The 23,506-nt window shown below is 43.6% G+C and overlaps 1 protein-coding gene across 1 annotated transcript in view; it reads right to left on the bottom strand.

The window, feature by feature from the left end:
• LOC144504500 (echinoderm microtubule-associated protein-like 6) overlaps window positions 1-23,506 on the bottom strand; it is a 376,096-nt gene that overhangs the window by 166,965 nt on the left and 185,625 nt on the right. Inside the window, exons 16-19 of the mRNA XM_078229865.1 lie at window positions 17,836-17,941; window positions 11,888-11,981; window positions 11,644-11,744; window positions 3,019-3,221 (exon numbers count right to left, since the gene is read on the bottom strand). Of these exons, the coding sequence (XP_078085991.1) occupies window positions 3,019-3,221; window positions 11,644-11,744; window positions 11,888-11,981; window positions 17,836-17,941 (504 nt within the window). The remainder of the gene's footprint in view (window positions 1-3,018; window positions 3,222-11,643; window positions 11,745-11,887; window positions 11,982-17,835; window positions 17,942-23,506) is intronic.

The following is a 23,506-nucleotide window of genomic DNA, read 5'->3' as shown; positions in this document are numbered from 1 at the left end:
AGATAACAGTGGTTTACCACAGTCTCTATAAGATCACCCCTCAGCCTTCTAAACTCCAATGAGTACAGACCCAATATGTTCAATCTCTCCTCATAAGCTACACCCCTCATCTCCGGTATCAACCTGGTGAACCTTCTCTGCACTCCCTCCAAGGCCAATATATCCTTTCGCAAATAAGGGAACCAAAACTGCACACAGTACTCCAGTTGCGGCCTCACCAGTGCCTTGTGTAGTTGCAGCAAGACCTCCCTGCTTTTATATTCTATCCCCCTCGTGATAAAGGCCAACATTCCATTCGCCTTCTTGATCACCTGCTGCACCTGCAGACTGAGTTTTAGCGATTCGTGCACAACGACCCCCAGGTCCCTCTGCACAGTAGCATGATGTAATTTTTCTCCATTTAAATAATATTCCAATTCACTATCATTTCTTCCAAAGTGGATAACCTCACATTTGCCAACGTTTGCCAAGATGGGCTCAAAGTTCTGCACAAGGTTGGTTGGATTCCTCCATGTCATTGGCAGTGACTGCAGAATTTTTCTCTGGGCCTGGTAATGTGCCAAGCAGTTCACTATGCATATCCATCAGCCTTTTTCTGTATGCAACTTTATTAAGTCATTTTTTGAATTGTCTGTAGAAAAACTTGTATGCAACCTTGTCCTCCAGCAAGCAGGCACCTGCACTAAACTTTCTTTCTCTTGCCCTGGCTGCAGGCCACTCATGCTGGTGACTCATCACTATGAAATTCTCTAAAATATATTGCGTATCTAAGTTGGTGGCTGGAAATATGAGACAATGGTGGTCTTCATCATTAAGTCTCTGCTTCTTCTTCTTGCACATTTTATTCCTGCACCACTGCTTAGCCAGGTTGCAATTCCTAGCCACCTGAAAGGAAAAAGGTGCAAGGAACAGGGGGAAAAGTAGGTGTTCAATGCTTAGACCATCTGCAGCTTGTAAATCAGAAGAGATTGGGGGAAGTGGGACATGAGAAGAGGGGTTAGGTATAGGCATATACCAGGTACTGAAAATATGAAATTAATGTAACCTGTCTTTATTAAAATCTTTGAAATTAAATATTTGTCATTCTCAAAATCCCATTAAATTTTCTGGAATAAGAATTGATTTACAATAATAGTTCAAAATTTGGGTGACTACATTATTGGCACAAGCCTAGCAAAAACTGACTCCTGCCTTGTGGCATCAAAGAAGAAAAAGAAGACATCTGTGGTTTTTGCAAAGAGCACATCAGTTACTTCGCAGCTGATTGGTTAATATTTCTGATCCCACCTGCTGCAGTTGGGAATGACAGCAACAGGCAAATACCCTGTACTGGGCTGCAATTGGTGCTGTGGTAGATGACAGCCTCCCTGCTAAAATGCAATGTCCTTACACATAGTTCCTCAATGAACAGCAGGTAAGAAATTTTCATTCTTCATTCTCCTGTGAGATTAGCTGTCCTGCAAGCTGCCATTCATTTGCTTCTTCTCTCTGTGATGTAGCTCCCTGGGCTCTCATCTACTCTCCCTCCTCTACTTTCAGCCACAATGACAATGCAAGCACCAAATCCACTGAAATTAATCAGAAATTTTCCAGAAGCACCTGGACAAAGGCCCACTGCTTGACTCATCAAATTGTTTTCACAAATGAACATTCAGTCCCTGTATCCAAGACTCTCAATGCTGAAGTCAAAGCAGCAATCCAAAAAAAAACAGTGATTTACCTGAGAACAGTTGATGATCGCTTTAATTATTGCCTGAAGTATCACCCTCTAAAATTCACTCCCATACTCATCTAGAAAATTAGTAAATAGGAATCCAGAACTGTATAAAAGAACATTTTCATCCTAAAACAAGAGCAGGATCCTAAATTATAAAATGGGTTAAATAAGCATCTGCCAATTTCAGATGGATATGCTGGATCTAGAAGGCTCAACTTAAAGAAACGATCATAAATTTTGTATGTGAAACTGGCATGTGAGATTTTGATCGAACATTCCTTGATATAAATACAACAGTCAATTCCCCCACCCTCTTTTGTTTGTTTCCAGTCATTTTCCGCAAAGTGTTTCTGACCCTTGCTTGTTCAAACTGGAAATACTGTCCAAAGTCTTCAGACATTGATTCTAAGACCAGATAGCTTTTGTTGCAGATGACAAAAGGAAAAAAAAAACATGTATAATAGTCTATAGCAGCAGATGTTGTAACTATTTGTTATTTTTTGCTTCATCAACTTGAATAACTAATGTAAAATCTATAAAATTCAAAATGGTGCTGCTACTGAATATTTGAACCAGTACAGAAGAAGCTAAAACAACACTAATTAATCAATCTCTGTGGAGAGAGCAGACAAGTTGACATCTTGCACCAGGACCTTCTTTGGTTTAGATGGAAAATACCAGAGTATTATCAGTACTTTCTCTTTTTATTACTTCCTTCAATTTGATACTCTAAAATCCACATGTTCCAATGACGCAGTTCTCTTTTATTCATTTTCTCAATAAATTATACTGCCAATTTAAGTTTAAGTCAGTTAGTTCATATTGGCTAACATTTGTTACCTGACAGCTTGTGCTAAACTGAAATTAAACATTATCCAAAGTGAACATCATATCGAATGCAAAGTGCCTTTTAATCAACAACACCCTGAATTTTCAGTCTGTACTGAATGTTGAAATCAATTAACTCCAAATATTCCATTTATTTTATGTAAAATTACTGATACGGCTAATTTGAGCATGATAAAGCAACACCAAGGATTGGAGATTAAATGGGTGCCAATTTGTTTACTCAAGTTTTGACTTAAAAACTGCACAGAGCACACATTGGGACCAATTTTCACTTTTGGCAACAAATGGGCTGTTTTGGATCACCCAATTCTCCTTTCCACAGATTTCAATGGGAACTGATTCATTAGCACCCGTTTTCCAATCCTGCAAGTGAAACTAACCCCCAAAGTAGACTAGACATAACGTATACTTCAAAATTAGCATTATTAATTGTGACACAAAATTCAAAGCACCTTATCTAAGGCATGCATAGCAAAAATAGGCCCATCATGGGCTTTAACCGTCTTGAGGAGAAGATTTTTCTTCCAGATGTAAACATCTCCATTTGCAGCTCCAGAGAACATCATGTCTTCCATCTGGCCATATGATACACACATCATTGTCTCCAGTTTCCCCATGTTACCAAATATTCCTCGCTTAGAGGTAAGGCCACCACCTTAAATATCAGAAAATTGTTAGTAATATTCTAATCAATAACTGATAAAACAAGGGATTAAACAGAAACCAAGTCTAAGGCTATTATAATCTGTTAGGCTAGTTCCTGTTGATGGTTTCTTTTTATGTACCTATTTAACTTTGCAATGTTCTTAATTACGGAAATTATAAGGTCTAATTTGGTTAAAGCTTAAGATGCATATATACTGGTGAGGTGAATTTGTAATTAAATATTTTCTAGTGCAAGCGCTTCCTTGCTTAAATCTCCAGAAGTGTAACTTCAGTTGTTATAATGTGATATTCCAATCTAAAGTAAAGGCTGTTAATAAACATCTGGTCCAGAATAATGTGTTTGTGGAGCCAAAAATAATACATGTTGCTTTATATGTCAAAGGTTAGAATGGATTCAAGAGGGTCTCAATCCTACATCTGAAATATAACATATTTAAAATAATATATGAATTATCAATTGGTGTACTTGGTTTAGATTCTAGTGCTCATTCAGGCATATTGGAGTAGCTTGGAATGTACTTGATGTTGATTGCAGCTGTTACGTTTATATAGCATTCTTAGGCGGCACGGTAGCACAGTGGTTAGCACTGCTGCTTCACAGCTCCAGGGTCCCGGGTTCGATTCCCGGCTCGGGTCACTGTCTGTGTGGAGTTTGCACATTCTCCTCGTGTCTGCGTGGGTTTCCTCCGGGTGCTCCGGTTTCCTCCCACAGTCCAAAGATGTGCGGGTTAGGTTGATTGGCCAGGTTAAAAATTGCCCCTTAGAGTCCTGGGATGCGTAGGTTAGAGGGATTAGCGGGTAAATATGTGGGGTGGGATTGTGGTCGGTGCAGACTCGATGGGCCGAATGGCCTCCTTCTGCACTGTAGGGTTTCTATGATTTCTAGTTGAACTATCTTATAAAATGAAAGAGTTTGCATTTATACAGTGCCTTTCACATTCTCAGGACATCCTTTTGAGGCAATGGATTACTTTTGAAGTGTTGTCACTTTTAAGAAGACACATGCAGCAGCATTGTTCCACAGGAGCAGGCTGAGGGTAAGAGAGTTTGTTTCTGCATTTGATTTATTTATTTGTCAGTGATTTTTGTGTTAAAAATCGGAGGTTTTTTTCCAAAACCGGAAGTAGGCCCAGGAGAAGCCTGGGAAGGTTTTTGGAGGGTTTAAAAGCAGGCCGCACTTTTGAGCGGGCAGCGTCGGGAGCGGGCAGTGGAGTGAGCAGGGAGCAGAGTGTGAGTTGTAAGGGCTTTGGCTCACAGGGCTTCGACGGAGGCGAGGAAGGTTGTTTGTTTTTCTTCTGTTCCCCCCCCTTTTTGTTCGATCTTCCAAAAACTAAAAAGGAAATGGCAGCTATGAGTGGGAGGCCAGTATACTGCAGTCGGTGTGAGATGTGGGAGTTCCTGGAGACGACTTGTCTCCCGGAAGTCCATATCTGTGCCAGATGTGTGGAACTGCAACTCCTGAGGGATTGTGTAAGGGAGCTGGAGCTGTGGCTTGATGACCTCAGTTTAGTTAGGGAACATGAGAGATTAATAGATAGAAGTTATAGTCAGGTAGTGACACCAGGGTCTCGGAAGGAATACACGTGGGTCACAGTTAGGAGGGGTAATAGTCAGAAGGGTGATGTGCCAGAAAGTACCCCAGTGGCAGTCTCCCATAAAAGAAAGGGATGGGCAACTGATGGGATAAGGGAAGGGAGTGAGCAGTCTGTGGAGGCATCCCTGTGGTTGTCCCCTCCAAAATAGGTATCTTGTTTTGGATTCTGTGGAGGGGGATGACCCTCCAGGGGTAAGCCACGAGGACCAGATCGCCTGCACGGAGACAGGCTCAGGGGTCCGGAAGGGAAAGAAGGGGTTTAGGAGAGCAATAGTGGTGGGGGACGCAATGGTTAGAGGCACGGACAGGCGGTTCTGTGGGAGCTAACGAGAATCCAGGATGGTAGTCTGCCTCCCTGGTGCCGGGGTACTGGATGTCTCCGAGAGGGTAGGAAGCATATTAAAAAAGGAAGATAGTCAAACGGACGTAATTATACACATTGGTGAAAATGATGTAGGTAGGAAGAGCAGGGGGATCATACGAGAAAAATTCAGGGAGATGGGTGCTAGGCTAAAAAGTAAGGGCTCCAGGGTAGCAATCTCTGGTCTGCTCCCGGTGTCTAGTGCAAGTGAGGCTAGGAACAGGGAGATTCTACAGTTGAACGCATGGCTAAAGGGCTGGTGCAAGAGGGAGGGTTTCAAATTCATAGATAACTGGGAAGTCTTCAAGTCAGGATGGCAACTGTACAGAAAGGATGGATTACACCTTAACTGGAAGGGAGCGAATATCCTGGCTGGGAGTTTTGCTAGAGTGTTTCGGCAGGATTTAAACTCGTGTGGCAAGGGGGTGGGGAACAAAACAGTAGGTCAGTAAGTACTGAGGCTGGGTTGAGCTGGGGACCAGGGCAAGGCTAGCTAAGAAGAGGAGCACTCTGGAGGAGGATGACCTGAGTGAGCCTCGAGGTCTGGAGTGCATCTGCTTCAATGCGAGGAGCGTAACGGGTAAGACAGACGAACTTAGGGCCTTAATGCTTACGCGGAATTTGGATGTGGTTGCGGTGACGGAGACTTGGTTAAAAGGACAGGACTGGCAGCTGAATATTCCAGGGTATAAGTGTTTTAGGCGAGACAGAGGAGAGGCTAAAAAAGGTGAGGGGAGTAGCGATATTAGTTAGGGAGCATATTGCCGCGGTGCAGAGGTAGACAACTTAGAGGGGTCATGTACTGAGTCACTGTGGGTGGAACTCAGAAACAGGAAGGGTGCAGTCACTATGCTGGGGGTGTACTACAGACCACCCAACAGCCCACGGGAAGTGGAGGAAAGGATATGTCAGGAGATTCTGGATAGGTGCAGAAAAAATAGGGTTGTTGTAGTGGGGGACTTTAATTTCCCTGGTATAGACTGGAAAGTGCTTAGAGCTGGGGTTCCGGATGGGGAGGAATTTGTAAAATGCGTACTGGAAGGTTCTTTGGAACAGTATGTAGATAGCCCGACTAGAGAGGGGGCTATACTGGACCTAGTTCTGGGAAATGAACCCAGTCAGGTCGCCAAAGTTTCGGTAGGGGAACATATGGCAAATAGTGACCACAACTCTGTTAACTTTAGGATAGTAATGGACAAGGATGAGTGCTGTCCTACCGGCAGGCTGCTAAATTGGGGGAAGGCTAACTATAGCCGGATTAGGCAGGAATTGGTGGACGTTGATTGGGAAAGGATGTTCGAGGGTAAGTCCACGTCTGGCGTGTGGGAGTCTTTTAAGGAACAATTGAGAAGGCTGCAGGATAGGCATGTGCCTGTAAAAAGGAAAGTTAGGAAAGGTAGGATTTGAGAGCTGTGGATAACCAGGGAAACGGAGGATCTGATTAAAATGAAAAGGGAGGCGTACGTTAAGTCCAGGCAACTGAAAACAGATGGAGCTCAGAAGGAATACAGAGAGAGTAGGAAAGAACTCAAACAGGGAGTTAGAAGGGCAAAAGGAGGTCACGAGATGTTCTTGGCAGGCAGGATTAAGGAGAATCCTAAGGCATTCTATTCATACGTTAGGAACAAAAGAGTTGTCAGGGAGAAAATCGGACCTCTCAGGGACAAAGGAAGGGAATTATGCTTAGAACCCAAGGGAATAGGGGAGGTCCTAAATGAATACTTTGCATCGGTATTCACGAAGGAGAGGGACGTGTTAACCGGGAGTGTCTCGGAGGGAGGTGTTGACCCGTTAGAGAAAATCTCCATTACAAGGGAGGAAGTGTTAAGGTTTTTTAGGGAACATTAAAACTGGCAAAGCCCCAGGGCCTGATGGCATCTATCCTAGACTGCTCAGGGAGACGAGAGATGAAATTGTTGGGCCTCTGACGGAAATCTTTGTCGCTACTTGGATTGGAGGATAGCGAACGTGGTCCTGTTGTTTAAGAAGGGTAGCAGGGATAACTCGGGAAATTATAGGCCAATGAGCTTGACGTCCGTGGTAGGGAAGTTGTTGGAGAGGATTCTTAGAGACAGAATGTATGTGCATTTAGAAAGGAACAATCTCATTAGTGACAGACAGCATGGTTTTGTAAGAGGGAGGTCGTGCCTTACAAATTTGGTGGAGTTTTTTGAGGAAGTGACAAAAACGGTTGACGAGGGAAGGGCCGTGGATGTCGTCTATATGGATTTCAGTAAGGCATTTGACAAAGTCCCACATGGCAGGTTGGTTAAGAAGGTTAAGGCTCATAGGATACAAGGAGAACTGGCTTGGCCATAGGAGTAATGATGTGGAAATGCCGGTGTTGGACTGGGGTAAACACAGTAAGGAGTCTAACAACACCAGGTTAAAGTCCAACAGGTTTATTTGGTAGCAAACGCCACTAGCTTTCGGAGCGCTGCTCCTTTGTCAGATGGAGTGGAAATCTGCAGATTTCCACTCCATCTGACGAAGGAGCAGCGCTCCGAAAGCTAGTGGCGTTTGCTACCAAATAAACCTGTTGGACTTTAACCTGGTGTTGTTAGACTCCTTACTGTGTTGGCCATAGGAGACCGAGGGTAGCGGTCGAAGGGTCTTTTTCCGGCCGGAGGTCTGTGACCAGTGGTGTTCCGCAGGGCTCTGTACTGGGACCTCTGCTATTTGTGATATATATAAATGATTTGGAAAAAGGTGTAACTGGTGTTATCAGCAAGTTTGCGGATGACACAAAGATGGCTGGACTTGCGGATAGCGATGAGCATTGTCGGGCAATACAGCAGGATATAGATGGGCTGGAAAATTGGGCGGAGAGGCGGCAGATGGAATTTAATCCAGATAAATGCGAAGTGATGCATTTTGGAAGAAATAATGTAGGGAGGAGTTATACAATAAATGACAGAGCCATCAAGAGTATAGAAACACAGAGGGACCTAGGTGTGCAAGTCCACAAATCCTTGAAGGTGGCAACACAGGTGGAGAAGGTGGTGAAGAAGGCATATGGTATGCTTGCCTTTATAGGACGGGGTATAGAGTATAAAAGCTGGATCTGATGATGCAGCTGTATAGAACGTTGGTTAGGCCGCATTTGGACTACTGCGTCCAGTTCTGGTCGCCGCACTACCAGAAGGACGTGGAGGCGTTAGAGAGAGTGCAGAGAAGGTTTACCAGGATGTTGCCTGGTATGGAGGGTCTTAGCTATGAGGAGAGATTGGGTAAACTGGGGTTGTTCTCCCTGGAAAGATGGAGAATGAGGGGAGATTTAATAGAGGTGTATAAGATTATGAAGGGGATAGATAGGGTGAATGGTGGGAAGCTTTTTCCCAGATCAGAAGTGACGATCACGAGGGGTCACAGGCTCAAGGTGAGAGGGGCGAAGTATAACTCAGATATTAGAGGGATGTTTTTTACACAGAGGGTGGTGGGGGCCTGGAATGCACTGCCAAGTAGGGTGGTGGAGTCAGACACTCTGACATCGTTTAAGACTTACCTGGATAGCCACATGAGCAGCCTGGGAATGGAGGGATACAAACGATTGGTCTAGTTGGACCAAGGAGCGGCACAGGCTTGGAGGGCCGAAGGGCCTGTTTCCTGTGCTGTACTGTTCTTTGTTCTTTGGCAGCTTGTTTAGTGGCTAAGTAATGGAGCTTGTAGTAGGGATTTTGGTTTTCCCAAATTAGAGGAATATTTTGCTCATCCAAGACTGGATATTAGATAAGCTGCCTGATTAATTTAGTGACAGTGGAGGAACTGAGAAAGGCAATGATGAGATACATAAAAAAGTAGCAGTAGGCCATTCAGTCCCTTCAGCCTGCTCCACCATTCAATAAGGTCATGGCTGATCTGATTATGGCCTTTACTCCATTTTCCTGCCTGTCCCCATGATTCTTGACTCCTTTGTCAATCAAAAATCAGTCTAGCTCAGCCTTGAATCTATTCAATGATTCTAAGTAATTCTCTGACCACAATTACATCAGTAAGAATGGAAACAAGTGCAGTCCACCCAACTGGACAATGAAGCATTGGAGCAGGATGGCAAGGTCATTTCGAAGGTTGCAGACAATTTGAGAAATACATGAAGGTGGGAATTTTCCTGTCCTGCCCGCCACGGGACTCGTAGCAGACAGGAGGAGCAGACCATGCAAAGGTCTGTTGAGCTCGGGCAGGATTTTCCGGTTTTTGGGTGAGCATGGCCGGAAAATCCTGCTCGAAGAGTTAATTTACTTTTGTCGCATTGAATAAGATGACAGCAGATTTGAAGGGAAGAAGATAATACCTGAAGAGAGAACTATTAACAATATCAGCTAATAGGGGACCAGGAAGGGAAGCTGGATGGTCAGCAGGTTAGTTAGAGGAGCGGGAATTGAGTCTCATGTACAAGCCCAAAGAGGCTCTGAGGAGAGATAAGAGAGAAACTAGAGAACAATGAAGGTGAGGGTTAAGCAATGGGATAACTTTAGAGGAAGTTTGACCTGATGAGATAGGGCAAGGGAAGGAAGTAATAGAGGCGATTGATCAGATAGTCTCAAACTTAATGAACAGGTGCTCTGGAGGGGGATGTGGAAAGGGGTGGTTACACCTGATCTGTGGATTCCACCAGCCAGAAAAACTGCAGAGGAAAAGGAAGGTCCTCGGACTGAGGCACCAACTGAGCATAGGGATAAAGAGATCATTTGAGTGGAGGAAAAGTAGCAAGATGTTGTTGGTACTGTTGCCCACCTGCACAGTATAATGGATCTGAAAGTGAAAAGGTAAAAAATTCTGCTTTTGAGAGGAATGCCTCCTGAATCCCATTCAGCAGTTCAGCAGATTAAGAGGTTGGCTGCTTTTTGGATAGATCCATTGTGTTGGAGGGTACCCTGGAAATCAGAGAAAATTGGGGGTGGTGTGAGGGCGAGGAGAGAATTCATAGGGAAGGAGGGATCATGGAGCCAGAAAGAATACAGCAGAAGGTTTGCTTGGGAAAGCACTTCTGCTCCTACTGGCCCACAGCTGTTCTGGAAAAGCACTTACCTTCTTCACACTGCACTTCCCACCTCCTCTCCGCTGCTGGGTTTCCTAAGCTGTGGAAAACCCAACTCACAGCAGTAAAATTTAATTGCCTTCCAAAAAATCTGAGGAATAGTGCCACATTTAAATACTATTATATTCACTGATCTCCCTCTCTAAAGTAGGTTATTCAGACACCTCAGAACGCACTTTCATTAAAATGGACAAATATATTTGCAGCAGGTTGGGGTCTCGTTTCATATACTTAATAATCCAAACTTTCTGTCATCTGATCATTTCCTAACAGCCATGGAGTCAAAATTTCTCCTCACATTGTCATGTGAGTGTACCTTTAAGAAAGTTTTTTTAAAAATCATGCAGCTTACAGCTTCAGCGATGACATTGGGGCGCGGAGGTAAGCTGTAGCAGCCAGGTGACAGGGCATTCAGTTTTGTTTATGGCACTCAGGTGATATGGGTTTTTTCCTTTGGGTTTTCAGTTTCATTTTGGGGAGTGTGTTTGAAGCAGTTTAGCAGCAAGCTAAGAAGCAGTCTCTCTCTTTCTCTCTGTACTTCTCTTTGTTTGGTTCAAAAAATATTGTCAGTTAGCTGAAGGAGAGGCTAATTGCCATAATGCCTTAAAGAAGCTGTGTTTTGGGAAACAGATTCAACTACAATCTTTTCTGAGTTTCTTCACAAGGGATTTTCAGCAGTCAACCCAGGAGACTGGATTCTTGCAATAAGTGGGCATTAACCTATGCTGTATTGTGCTTATTTGAAGGGTTTTGTGTATTGAATGTTGGCTTTGATTGGAACACATTAGAAATATTCCTTAAGAATTATACATTATTGTGGTTGTTGTGTTTCTTGTTTGTAATTGTTAAAAGTTCTTGCTAATTGTCTTACTATACATGTCAACAACATTGTTTTTGATAAAAACTCCTCATGGGTCAGTTGAATCACACCTGAAGTGAAACCCCTCATGCTCATCCTCTCCAAATTCAACGTAAAATGTTACAGGTTAGGCGAGCTTCATGAGACACCTTGAAGTATCCGACTCAACTTGTAACAACATTCAGTGAGATTCAAGTCTGATCTGTTTGCGCTTTTTAAATTCTTGCGTGAAGAACATCCAGTGACTGATTTGAGTTATTTTTCTGAATTATGTCAGCATAAAAAAACTCTTAAATCTGTTAAAATTTGTTTAAATCTTCCTTATAAACAGTTCAACAGAAACAGCAATATATTTTGCAAGCTGGTGATATGCATTAAGATTACCACCAGGTCCGTTATCACCCATAGTTTTTTTGGCTGGTTTAACAGTGCACTATAAATCTAAATAAAAGGCAACTTGTCATTCTGTATGAAAAAGTTTAAGGTGTAAATGTAAATCCTTTCCTATTAGATTTAGCAAAATGAAATTGGAGAACAAACTAGATAAATGGAAAGGTACCTGCATGTTGCCAGAACTTTATATGCTTTATCCCAACAGTAACAAGTTTGTCCACATGGTGTGGATTGCACTTCACTACAAATATCTTGTCCTTATGTCCTCTAAGGAAAAATTAATGTAATTAAATTATTTTTAACAGAACTTTTTCAACAAAAGTAGTAGTAATAAACTGTTAATCACCTAATTTTTAAAGCACTACAGTGAATTATTATAAACGAGACAAAGCAGCATATAAAGTGCTAACCTTGATGTAGCTTGTCTTTCTCCCCTTTTCCAGTCCCACACTACTATAGTGTGATTGTCATCTAAACCAATGGACACCAGAATTTTTCCATCAGCTGCAAAACATATGGAAATATCAATGAAATGAACTGTTTTGCTTGTCAGAAGAGCACACCTGCTTACCAGAACAAGCTTAAAGTTGCTTTCTCATATAAAATTCATGTCGTCTGTGTTATGATTTATAGAATACTAAATATAAGCACAAGAAATATACAGCTGATGAGCTCGGATCCTACACAATGCTAAGTTTCTTTTAAGGGTACCAGATATATACTAATACAAATAACCATTTTCCAAGTCTGTCTAAATCATGAATAACATTGAAAAAAGGTGAGCTGGAAATCAGTTGTCTCATTGAAGTTACAGAATTATAATTTTGAAGTAAAATTATTTTACTTTTCAGAATGTACATTCACATACAAATTTTACATTAAGCTATTATGCTTTCTCAATGCAGGACGTAGTATATTGATATATCATGGCTTCTTGGCAAATTTAGAAGAGAAATTAACTTGACTGAGGTAGCAGAGAGTGTAGATGAGGGCCGTGTAGTTGGTGTTGTGTACTTTTTTTATGAATGTAAGGTTTTATAAGATGATTATGTTCTGAACTCACTGTTCATGTAAAGGTAAATGGAGGAATAAGAGGGTTATGTGATATACTTTGAATTCTGCCTGACAACAAGTCCGTGCGCCAGAAAATGCTGAAAAATCTCAGTAGGTTTGACAGTATCTGTGGAGAGAGAATGTAGCCACCATTTAGAATCTGGATGACCCAGCTCTGATGAAGAGTCATCCAGACTCAAATCCAGACTGGAGAGAGAATAGAGCCAATGATTCAAGTCTGGATGACTCTTCATCAGAGCTGGGTCATCCAGGCTCTAAATGGTGGCTACATTCTCTCTCTGCAGTTAGAGCTCCGAAAGCTTGTGTGGCTTTTGCTACCAAATAAACCTGTTGGACTTTAACCTGGTGTTGTTAAACTTCTTACATTCTCTCTCCACAGATACTGTCAAACCTGTGGAAATTGTCCAGCATTTTCTGTTTTTGCTTCAGATTCCAGCATCCACAGTATTTTGCTTTTAACAGTCTGTAGTTTGGTTGTCTTGGAGAACGGGAACCCAGGTTGAGACTTACTGAACAAGGTGAAAAATGTTTATACCTCAAACCAAGGGCAGGAGCAGCTCAGCTATCTGGAGACTAATTTTCCAGCCTAGATTTTCATCACCAAGATGGATAGCAGGAGTCAGGAAAAATTCCCAGCGTGGCCTACCTGCCTCTGGGAAATGTGCCCACAAAGGCGGGATCTTCATTGCCAGGGCAGATGTGGACTGCAGTCAGGCCAGTCAACCTGGAAAAGAGGTAGCCACCAAGACTCTCAGGTGCAGAGGCAGGTTGTTAAAAGGCCACCGTGGTGCTGTGGGACTTTGTCCCAGTTAAAATTAAAACAGAAAAGACCTCCTGCCCATACCTGATCCATGCCAACTCATGGCAGGCTATACCCCTTTGGCCCCCTCATGGCCCCAGTGCCAAGCAATGCCCCCTAACACTCCCATGATCCTTATGCCAACCTATGGCACTTCCATGCCCATTCACCCGCTACACACTGCACAGAACCAATTAACCAAAAATGACTATAACATGTATAAAAAAAGCTTTTAAAAAAAACAGCAATTAATTCACTATTTTGCACTGTTGAAAAAGGTCCTTTTGCTCCAGCACAATAAAAGTGTCAACTATCATTTGGAATACTGCGTCCAGTTCTGGTCGCCACACTACCAGAAGGACGTGGAGGCTTTGGAGAGAGTTCAGAGGAGGTTTACCAGGATGTTGCCTGGTATGGAGGGGCTTGGTTATGAGGAGAGATTGGGGAAACTGGGGTTGTTCTCCTTGGAAAGACGGAGGATGAGGGGAGACTTAATAGAGGTGTATAAAATTATGAAAGGCATAGATAGGGTGAACGGTGGGAAGCTTTTCCCCGGGTCGGTGGTGACGTTCACGAGGGGTCATAGGTTCAAGGTGAAGGGGGGGAGGTTTAACACAGATATCAGAAGGACATATTTCACACAGAGGGTCGTGGGGGCCTGGAATGTGTTGCCGGGCAAGGTGGTGGAGGCGGACACACTGGGAACGTTTAAGACTTATCTAGACAGCTATATGAACGGAGTGGGAATGGAGGGATACAAAAGAGTGGTCTAGTCTGGACCAGGGAGCGGCGCGGGCTAATTGTTCTTTGTTTCTCGTTTCAAGGCTTCATTCTATGATCATCTTGCTGGTGCCAGTACAGAGTGAGACTGCGGATAGTTGGGAACCTGTCTCGGGGGCAGGGAATTCATATGGTGTTCGTGGAAGTGGAAATGACTAGGGTTGGGAAGCATTTTCCGATCGGGGCCATTGTGATCTCCTGGACTCGTTTCGATCGCCTCAGGGGGTCGGAGAGGAATTTCCCAGATTTTTTTTCCCCATATTGGCCCTGGGGTTTTTCACTCTGGGTTTTCGCCTCTCCCTGGAGATCACATGGTCTGGAATGGGGGGGTGGGGGTGAGTTAATAGGTTGTAATGAACAAAGCATCGTAGCTGTGAGGGACAGCTCGGTGGATAGGATATTGGTATGTAGATAGGCTGGAAAATTGGGCGGGGATCCTGGATTCAGGATTCAATCCTGGACCGGGGAGCGGCGCGGGCTTGGAGGGCCGAAGGGCCTGTTCCTGTGCTGTATTGTTCTTTGTTCTTTGTTATCCAGACTATTTAAAGTGTTAATAGCAGAACACTTGAAACCTCTTAGCCATGTTGTAAATAAACATTGTCAAATTGACAACAGAGATCAGAAAGCCAGAGCTGTCAATCAAGGAATGATTTCCATGGGGCTCATGTGTTTTATCAGAGTACTGGATGTCTGAGCTCTCAGCCAAGCCTGAGAATTCATTATGGGTATGAGAGGCCATGGACAGTGAGTGGGGGATGGTTGGAGGAAACAGCTTGGCATAAAGGACATTGGGGGCTGGGTGGAAGGGAATACCTTGACATGGAGATGGGTGGAGGGGCATAACTTGGCATAGGGGTGTGTGAGGGGCCACTGGAGTGTGGGCATAACTTGGCATTTGGCATGAGGAGCTCTGAGGTGGTGGATAAGCATAGCTTGGCACAAGGGGCATGAGATGGACCTTTCGAACTCAGCTTTCTAAAAGATTCCCTCATGCAGAATATGGTTCACAACACCTCCAAGGTGTCCTACACCACAACTCTTTAAAAACTGGCCTGACTCCATGAGAAGTGCAGAGGTGTAGGGCTTGCCAGCTTGGTCGGGAGTGCTGGCTTGTGACCCAAACCAACCTGCATCTTTAAAAGACCCTCATGAAAAATCTCTCAGCCCAGGAATGGGGTTAGGAATCTCAGAATCGGGACCCACCTTGCATCTTAAGGAACTCCTAAGCTCCTGATTCGGTGAAAATTTAGGCTTCCACCTCCAATGTTTTGGACAGAAAACAACGGGAGAGAGAAAGAGATCTCACAGAGACAAACATCCCAGTGGTCAACAGAGTGGAGAAAGTGGCGAGTCCTTGGCAAGCTACCAAGGAGAATGCGGGAGGGAGGATGATCTTTGGTCAAAGAGATGCAATCTAAAGACTCTGGAAGATTTGTCCAGGCAAAGCTGAGAGGAGAAATCACTGTAGTTGCTGTTACTACTGATAATTGGTTTGGAAAGTGAGGGGAGCACCTTGGTCACTTAATGTTACAACTCAGCAAAGCAGTGAGTCATGGACCCATTAGAAACTGGACATGGCTGTGGACAATATCCTATAAAGTCTGTAAATCCTGTAATGACTGTATTGGTGTGAAGTTATTGGTCAGGTTAATGAATTAGTAAAGATGATCTTTTCTGCAGTTTACAGTACTAATTGCCTACTAAGTAATAAAAACAGAAAACACTGGAGAAACTCAGCAGGTCTGACAGCATCTGTGGAGAGAGAAATAGCGTTAACGTTTCAAGTCCATGTGACTTCTTCAGAGCTAAAGAGAGGGAGAAATGTGATGAATAATATACAGTATAAGAAGGGGGTGGAGCAATGATAAGTTATTGCTAGGTGAGATTGCAACAAAGATGTGCAGGGCACAAGACAGATAGTGTTAATGGCAGTGTGAAGGACTATGGAAGCTGCTGATAGTGGCATAAAGGTAAGATAGCAGAATGTGATAATAGGCGAAAAAAGGTCAGTGCCCAGTAAAAGCAAAAAAACAAAACTTAAGAACAAGTGACAGATGGCCCAGTGTGGGGGACATTGTATTGAGACAATTTTCTTTATTCCAAAAAGAGATCAAGATGGAGGAGAGAAGTCACAGTCTAAAGTTGTTGAACTCAATGCGGAGTTCTGAGAGCTGTAATGTGCCTAATCAGAAGATGAGGTGCTGCTCCTCCAGTTTGCATTGACCTTTACTAGAACATTGCAGCAGTCCAAGGACGGACATGTGGGCATGAGACCTTCCAGCATTGTCTGTTTTTGTTTCAAATTTCCGGCATCTGCAGTATTTTGCTTTTATTTATTGCCTATTAAGTAATGTCCAGTCAATTTTGATTTTAGTTTGTTACAGTAAAAGTCTTATAACTTAATCTTGTGTGATTCTTTTACATTGTCACTGAGAATTCAAAAGTTATTGGTCTCTATGGAGATCATAACAACATGAACTTTTAAAAAGGCATTCGATGAAGTACCATATATGAGGCTTGTTAGCACTGAAGCCCATAGGATAAAAGGGGCAGGAGCAGCATATGTATAAATCTTTCAAGGTGGTAGGGCAGGTTAACAAAGCAGATTTAAAAAAGGTAAAAATGGGACCCTGGGTTTTATAAACAGAGACATCCAGTACAACTCCCACAAAGTGAGGGCTTCGGAGCAGATACAGAAGATACTTATTAGAATGGTTACAGACTGGAAAAGCTGAGGTTGCTCTCCTCGGAGGCTGGAAGGCTAAAATGAGATTTGATAGAACTGTTCAATATCATGAAGGTTTTAGGTAAAGCAAATGAAGAAAAATTGTTTCTCATGATTGAAGAGTCATTAACCAGAAGGCTCAGATAGAAGGTGACAGGCGAAAAAAATTAGAGGCAACATGAGAAGAAATGTTTTAATGCACAAATGGTTATATTTTGAAACCCATTATAGAGTCATGGATACAGAATCAAATGTAGCATTCACAAGGCAATGGGATACATACAGAGTGAATTTGCAAGGATATGGAGAAAGAACAGGGTAATGAGACGAATGTCCATGGTAACAGGGTAATGGAATTACTCTTCAAAGAACATGCTCAGGCACGATAGACTGAAGGCCCTCCTTCTGTGTTACACTATTCTATGATCCTATGAAAGAAAGAACTTGTATTTTGCCTTTTATATTTTCAGGACATTCTCTAACCCTAATTCTCTACTACCAATAGGTTACTTTTGAAGTACAATGACTGTTATTTATAGTTCAGTGAAGCAAAGCAAAACTTTTGGTCACAGTCAGGATTATAGCTTTGAGCTATATGTTTTAACACTGTAAGAAAGTAATCTTGATCTTTGGGATTCAGTTGGGTCAGGAGACAGATGTCCAGTTCTTAATGGTACTAGTAGTTCAACTGTTGCCCTTGCCTATCCACGGATAAGTCGTTATTGCTGACTTATTTCCCCGCCTGTACCTCAATTCGTTCCTCAATTCAAGACACAGGCTAAACATTATTAATTCCAATTGAGATGCATATTTTATCAGGAAGATGAGGAAGATGGTAACAGGAACACCTCTTTTTCCAGTGAGTATATTCCACAAGCATTCAATTAGATACTACAAAATTGCAAGACCAGTTGTGGGATTGAAAATCTATTTTTTAAGCATTAATAGACTTTGCAACCGGTGCTTAAGAGGTAACTTACATGAAAAGTCAAGGGCACATACTCCTCTCTGGTGCTGTCCTTTAAGTAGTGACAAACATTTAAGTGTTTGAGTATCCCAAACATGAATTGATGGATCCCGCCCAACCTAATAAAAAATATTGTTACTGTTAACACTTAATAAGCACATGCTTACAATACTATATATTGAACTTGAATTACTTCTTAACATTTTTAAATTGGACAATGACCTTTTCAAAAATGACTGAAGCCATCTCTGGCTGTGACCTTCAAACCATAAGAGCTAATCTAGCAGCATCGAAGAAATTTGCTCTTTGTTATCTCTGAATAAACACTAACCCCGTGTTAACAGACCCTGTGGACTGCAGAGAGCAAATTCAAAGGAAATTATAAGCCAAGAGTGGCCACTGGAGTCTATTCGTCTTGCTAGAATGGTAACCTTCCTTTGTATTTTCCCTTGTAATTCTTAATGTTCAGAACATTAACAATGTCAAGAATCTAGACAAAGGAATATACACCCTTTGTCAAAGTCATAGTGGAGAGATGGGAGTCATGGAACATGACCTCCTAGGAAGCTGTAATATTGCTTGTGGAACTGCAAAGCTCAGTCTGCCATCTTCCAAATGCCAAGCAGTAGCAGAGAACAAAGGCTCTTTCCAGATTTGAATGCCTGGCCTTCATCTACACGGTCCCTACTGGTACTTCTATATCACTGCCTATGCGACTAATTCATCTCTGCATGCTTATTTAATCATAGTAGCCAACTTTACTAGAAAAGTGAATTATCCAACATCAATTCAGCCTACCGACCTCTGCAAAGGAATTCACCATTGGATATTTGATTTTGGACTTTGGACCCACATGAAACAATAATTCTTTGCTCTGAGGTCTTTGCCCTGTAAATCTTTTTTTCTCTATCCCTCCCTTATTGTATGAATGCACAGGGGACTATGCAGTGACACCCTCTCCTGCATTTTAAGTGTATGCAAATAAACTAATTCTGAGTTCACCCTACCTTGAGTTTTCTGTGGGGTTATTAATAGAAATTGGATCACACCAAAATTGAGGGGTTGGGAAATATGCCACTGCTTATAAAGGGGAAAATCAAAATCCAAACACCATCTTGTTTACGGATGGATGGCAAGAGGAAAAATTAAGGCTGTTTAAACTGAACCCCCACCTGTGCATAACAATAGTTTAACAGTAAGTGTTTATTAACTACTAGTAATTACTCGTAGTTTGGTAGTACAGTATTTGAGTATTGCTGAAAAAAGATATGTTGTCAAAACGTTACACCTTGTGCTCATCAGGACAATTCGTAAGAATACCAAATATAAAGGGAACAACAATTTATACTTATCAAAAGAGAGTACTGATTGGCTGATAAATGGACTCTAATTGCTGGAGGCTGTAGAAAAGATTATGCTTTATAATTTGTTCGTTGTTTGGTTATGGTGACAGTCAAGTAATCAAAATCTATTAATCAATTAACTCAACATGATATTTTGTTGAATTATAATCAATACAGGACACTAAGTCACATGACTAGGCCCCTGTTAAAATTATGCAAAGCAAAACAACTGCAAGATTCTATAAAATTAGTCAGAATTAGCTTAGCTCTTTTAACTGGTACTGTTGTAAATATGTAACCATCTTTGGCTTCGTTAGCTTAAAATTGAGTTCTGTCATCTGTTTTCAGAGCTACTTTATATAGTTTTTGTGACTTGTATTCTTTATGAATTTGTAATATATTAGGCTATATCTTGTATCTATATCTTGTTACCTTAAGTTTAACACACCAGTCATCTATAGGCACTAGCTTTTATATGAATTTATGTAACCTCTGTACCTCGAATTTCTGTAAGACTGCACCACTCTGGACTTTTTAAACTATATTTTTATTAACTTGTACAAAGCACAGGCAGATAAATATTCTACTAGACACTTAGACACCAATTAAACATTTGGGTTACTGAGCTTAATGATAATTAATAGTGTTAGACACCACGGTGTTCATTCATCCGTTGTCGCAGCGTCTGCATGGTTTCCCCAATGTACCATGCCTCGGGACGCTGCGACAACGGATGAACGAACACCGTTCGACAATCACCAGGCAAGACTGTTCTCTTCCTGTTGGGGAGCACTTCAGCGGTCACGGGCATTCGGCCTCTGATATTCGGGTAAGCGTTCTCCAAGGCGGCCTTCACGACACACGACGGCAAAGAGTTGCTGAGCAGAAACTGATAGCCAAGTTCCGCACACATGAGGACGGCCTCAACCGGGATATTGGGTTCATGTCACACTATCTGTAATCCCCACAGCTTGCCTGGACTTGCAGAATTTCACTGGCTGTCCTGTCTGGAGACAATACACATCTCTTTAACCTGTCTTAATGCTCTTTCCACTCACATTGTTTGTACCTTTAAGACTTGATTAGCTGTAAGTATTCGCATTCCAACCATTATTTTGTAAATTGAGTTTGTGTCTTTATATGCCCTGTTTGTGAACAGAATTCCCACTCACCTGAAGAAGGAGCTTAAGGCTTCGAAAGCTTGTGGCTTTTGCTACCAAATAAACCTGTTGGACTTTAACCTGGCATTGTTCAATTGAAACAGGCGCAATGTGTGCATATGTTCTTTTTGGGATGTATGGTCTATCACAGCGACATACAGTGAGTAATGGTCTCATCAGGGTAGCCATTATCTCACGGGATGGTTTTGATGCATTCTATTTACGCATCAAGCTTATACAGTGAGCAAATGGCTCGGAGCCCTATTTACATCGTTGCCAATAAGGTTGATCTTATAGCTTGTGGAATTGTAAGAATCCAATCGCATATATTTACCATTGAAGGTACAATTGCAACAGATGGTAATAGAGAACCCACTGGATTCTCAACTAGCACATCAAGGACATGGAGCTCATTTGACTGCTCCATTTCAGAGGTGAATTTGAGTGCAGGATGGAGTCCATTAAAGATGTCGTAAGGAAATTCTTACACGCAGCTGCAGATTCAAATATAACAAACTCATCATCTACATATCAAAAGCATGCAAGGAGTAAAAGGTTGGATGTCATTCCATTGAAGACTTAATTCTCGTGGAACCCAGCAAAGGTGCTTGAGAGAGGTCTGTCGAAAAGGGATCCCTTGGCAACACTATTTGGATATACATAGTATCGTTAAAATTGAACTCAACTGCATGAGTTGCTAAGTTCAGGAGTTCAACAAATCCTGATTCACAAAATGACGGTGGGTCTAGATAATAGTGCTGCAGAGCAAACGTCTATTGGTTCCTTTAGCGGTACATGGTGAATAGACTAGCAGGGTGGTATTTTACCATTTTTTGTCCAAGTGCTGGGCGGACTTGAAACTGGGAGAGTTTCAGATCCGTCTTTTGGATGCATTTTTAGCGCCCCCTCCCCCACCCGACCCATGCACACTCTGCCTGCAAAATTTTGAGCGAGTCCAATTCTCGCTGCAGAAACCTGTGGGCGGGGCTTAACACGCTGGAAACCCTGCAGCTCCGATTGGAGCCTCAAACTGCGCATACTCCCCTGCCAGATCCCTCCTGTGCTGGATAGTGCCTCCTCCTGGTCCCAATGGACATTGGACCTCCCCCAACATTACTGACCCCCTTATCTCCCCCAGACCTCCCGCCATCCAGACAGATCGCGTCCCCCCCCTTCCCTCTCCCCCACTGATTGCAGGCAGAGTAGTGGCGGCCCCACTCTCCCCCCCCCCCCCCCCACCCCAGACCCACGTGCACATGGCCCCCATCTCCCCCTGACTCCGATGGCAGTATAACACCTCCCTCTCTCTCCCCTGCCGTCAATCATCATAGAGGCACAGATTCCCCCCACACTACCCCCACCACCGTCAAATCAGTACACCTGCAAGTGTTCACTTGCCTTCACCCCGATGCTAACAAGCAAACTGCATTTAATTTGCTGGAATGCTCTCCCAAACTGCCTGCAGCTGATCTGCCCTAACAAGGGGCAGCTCCATTAAAAACCCCAAGGATGGACAGGCAGGCAGACAGTGCAGGAAAAATGGCAAAGAAGTCAGCGCCCAGATTCACTGAGGGTGACCTGAGCAGGATGCTGGATGTTGCAGAGACAAGGTGGGGCACCCTCTTCCCCCCAGCAGAATGCAGACCCAGGGAGATGACAGCAAAGCGGCCTGAGAGGCAGTTGCCGCCTCGGTTAGTGCCATGGCACTGGCCCCCAGAACAGCCAAGCAGTGTCACAAAAAGGTCAATGACCTCATCTGGGCAGCAAGGGTGAATACTTAGCCCCATCTAGCATCTTACCCCAAATCACCCCCCCCGATCCCCTCACCCCCAACACCCTGCATGCTTCCAGTCCCTGACCCCCAAGCACCACCTTCCTCTTCCTCTACCTCCCCCCCCCCACCCCCCCCAAGAGTATCACTGTGCTTGCCCTTTGAGGCCCACCCCCTGATACTTTGCAGGAGTCACGGCTCCATTCCTTTCATGGTTCCTTCTGTCCCCGCAGGAGGAGAATGCCCATAACACTTGCGAGAGGGTGAAGACAGGGGGTGATGACCCTGACTTCCGGGTCCTTATTTCCTTTGAGGAACGGGCGTTGGAGCTGTCCAAAGAGGAGGACATCCGAGCTGTCAGCGACAGTATGGTCAGGCTGGAGTCGTGAAGTGAGCACCTGTCAATCCTCCACTCAATTTGAGTCAATTACTAGGGGACATCGGTTTAAGGTGCGAGGGACAAGGTTAAAAGATGTATGAGGCATGTTTATTTACACAGAGGGTGATGGGTGCTTGGAACTTGCTGCCAGGGGAGGTCGTGGAAGCAGATACGATAGTGACTTTTAAGGGGTGTTTTGACAAATACATGAATGGATGGGAATAGAGGCATATGGTCCCCGGAAGGGTTGGGGGTTACAATTCAGATGGGCAGCATGGTCACTGCAGGCTTGCAGGGCCTGTTCCTGTTGTGTAATTTTCTTTGTGCTTTGTTTTATGTTCAATGGAGAAATGTCAAGCAACTTTCTGGCATCCCAGATTCCCCTCCCTCCTTTGCACTTAACCTTGTGTCCTGTGTTGCAAGGAGCAGATCCGGACGCAGCAGGGCCATCTGGAATCGAGGCCACTACTGCAGCTCCCGCCTATCCTGAGACTGACAGCTCCAAAGACTCCTTGGAGGAAGTGGATGAAGGGACCTCCGAAGATTGCACCTTTTTGGCGTCAGCTTCCACCTCACAACTCACCATCCCAGATACTCTCACATCGGTGGGCCCAGTTAGTGTTGAGGCTTCTGGATCACTCTCTAGCGAGCACGACACATCTGATAATGTACATTGGGTGGAGAAGAGAACATCCAAGGCCTCTGGCATGTGGCGGCCTGCCGGAGGCAAGGACTCAGCTGGCCCAGGCTACATTCTGGGCCTCTGAGATCACTTCTCCCTCAGCTGCTGGAGATGCAGCAACAGAGCAAGGAAATGCAGGAGGGGCTGACAGCCACACTGGACCAACTGCGAGGCTGTAGGAAGGAGTCCCAAACCTTTCAGGCGGACCAGCTATTGCCTGTCTTGCGTGGTTACCAGGCCAACACTGCAAGGGTAGCGTCCGTGGTGGAAAGCCTGGGGGCAGGGAATCCCTCACCATGAGTGGCAGGCTCCAAGCGATGGCCGAGTCACAGCAGGCCACAGCTGAGGG

Source organism: Mustelus asterias, chromosome 15, assembly GCF_964213995.1.
Source record: "Mustelus asterias chromosome 15, sMusAst1.hap1.1, whole genome shotgun sequence".
In the NCBI taxonomy this organism is placed as follows: domain Eukaryota; kingdom Metazoa; phylum Chordata; class Chondrichthyes; order Carcharhiniformes; family Triakidae; genus Mustelus; species Mustelus asterias.
The sequence above is the reverse complement of the archived record's forward strand: the minus strand, read 5'-3'. Positions and strand labels throughout refer to the sequence as shown.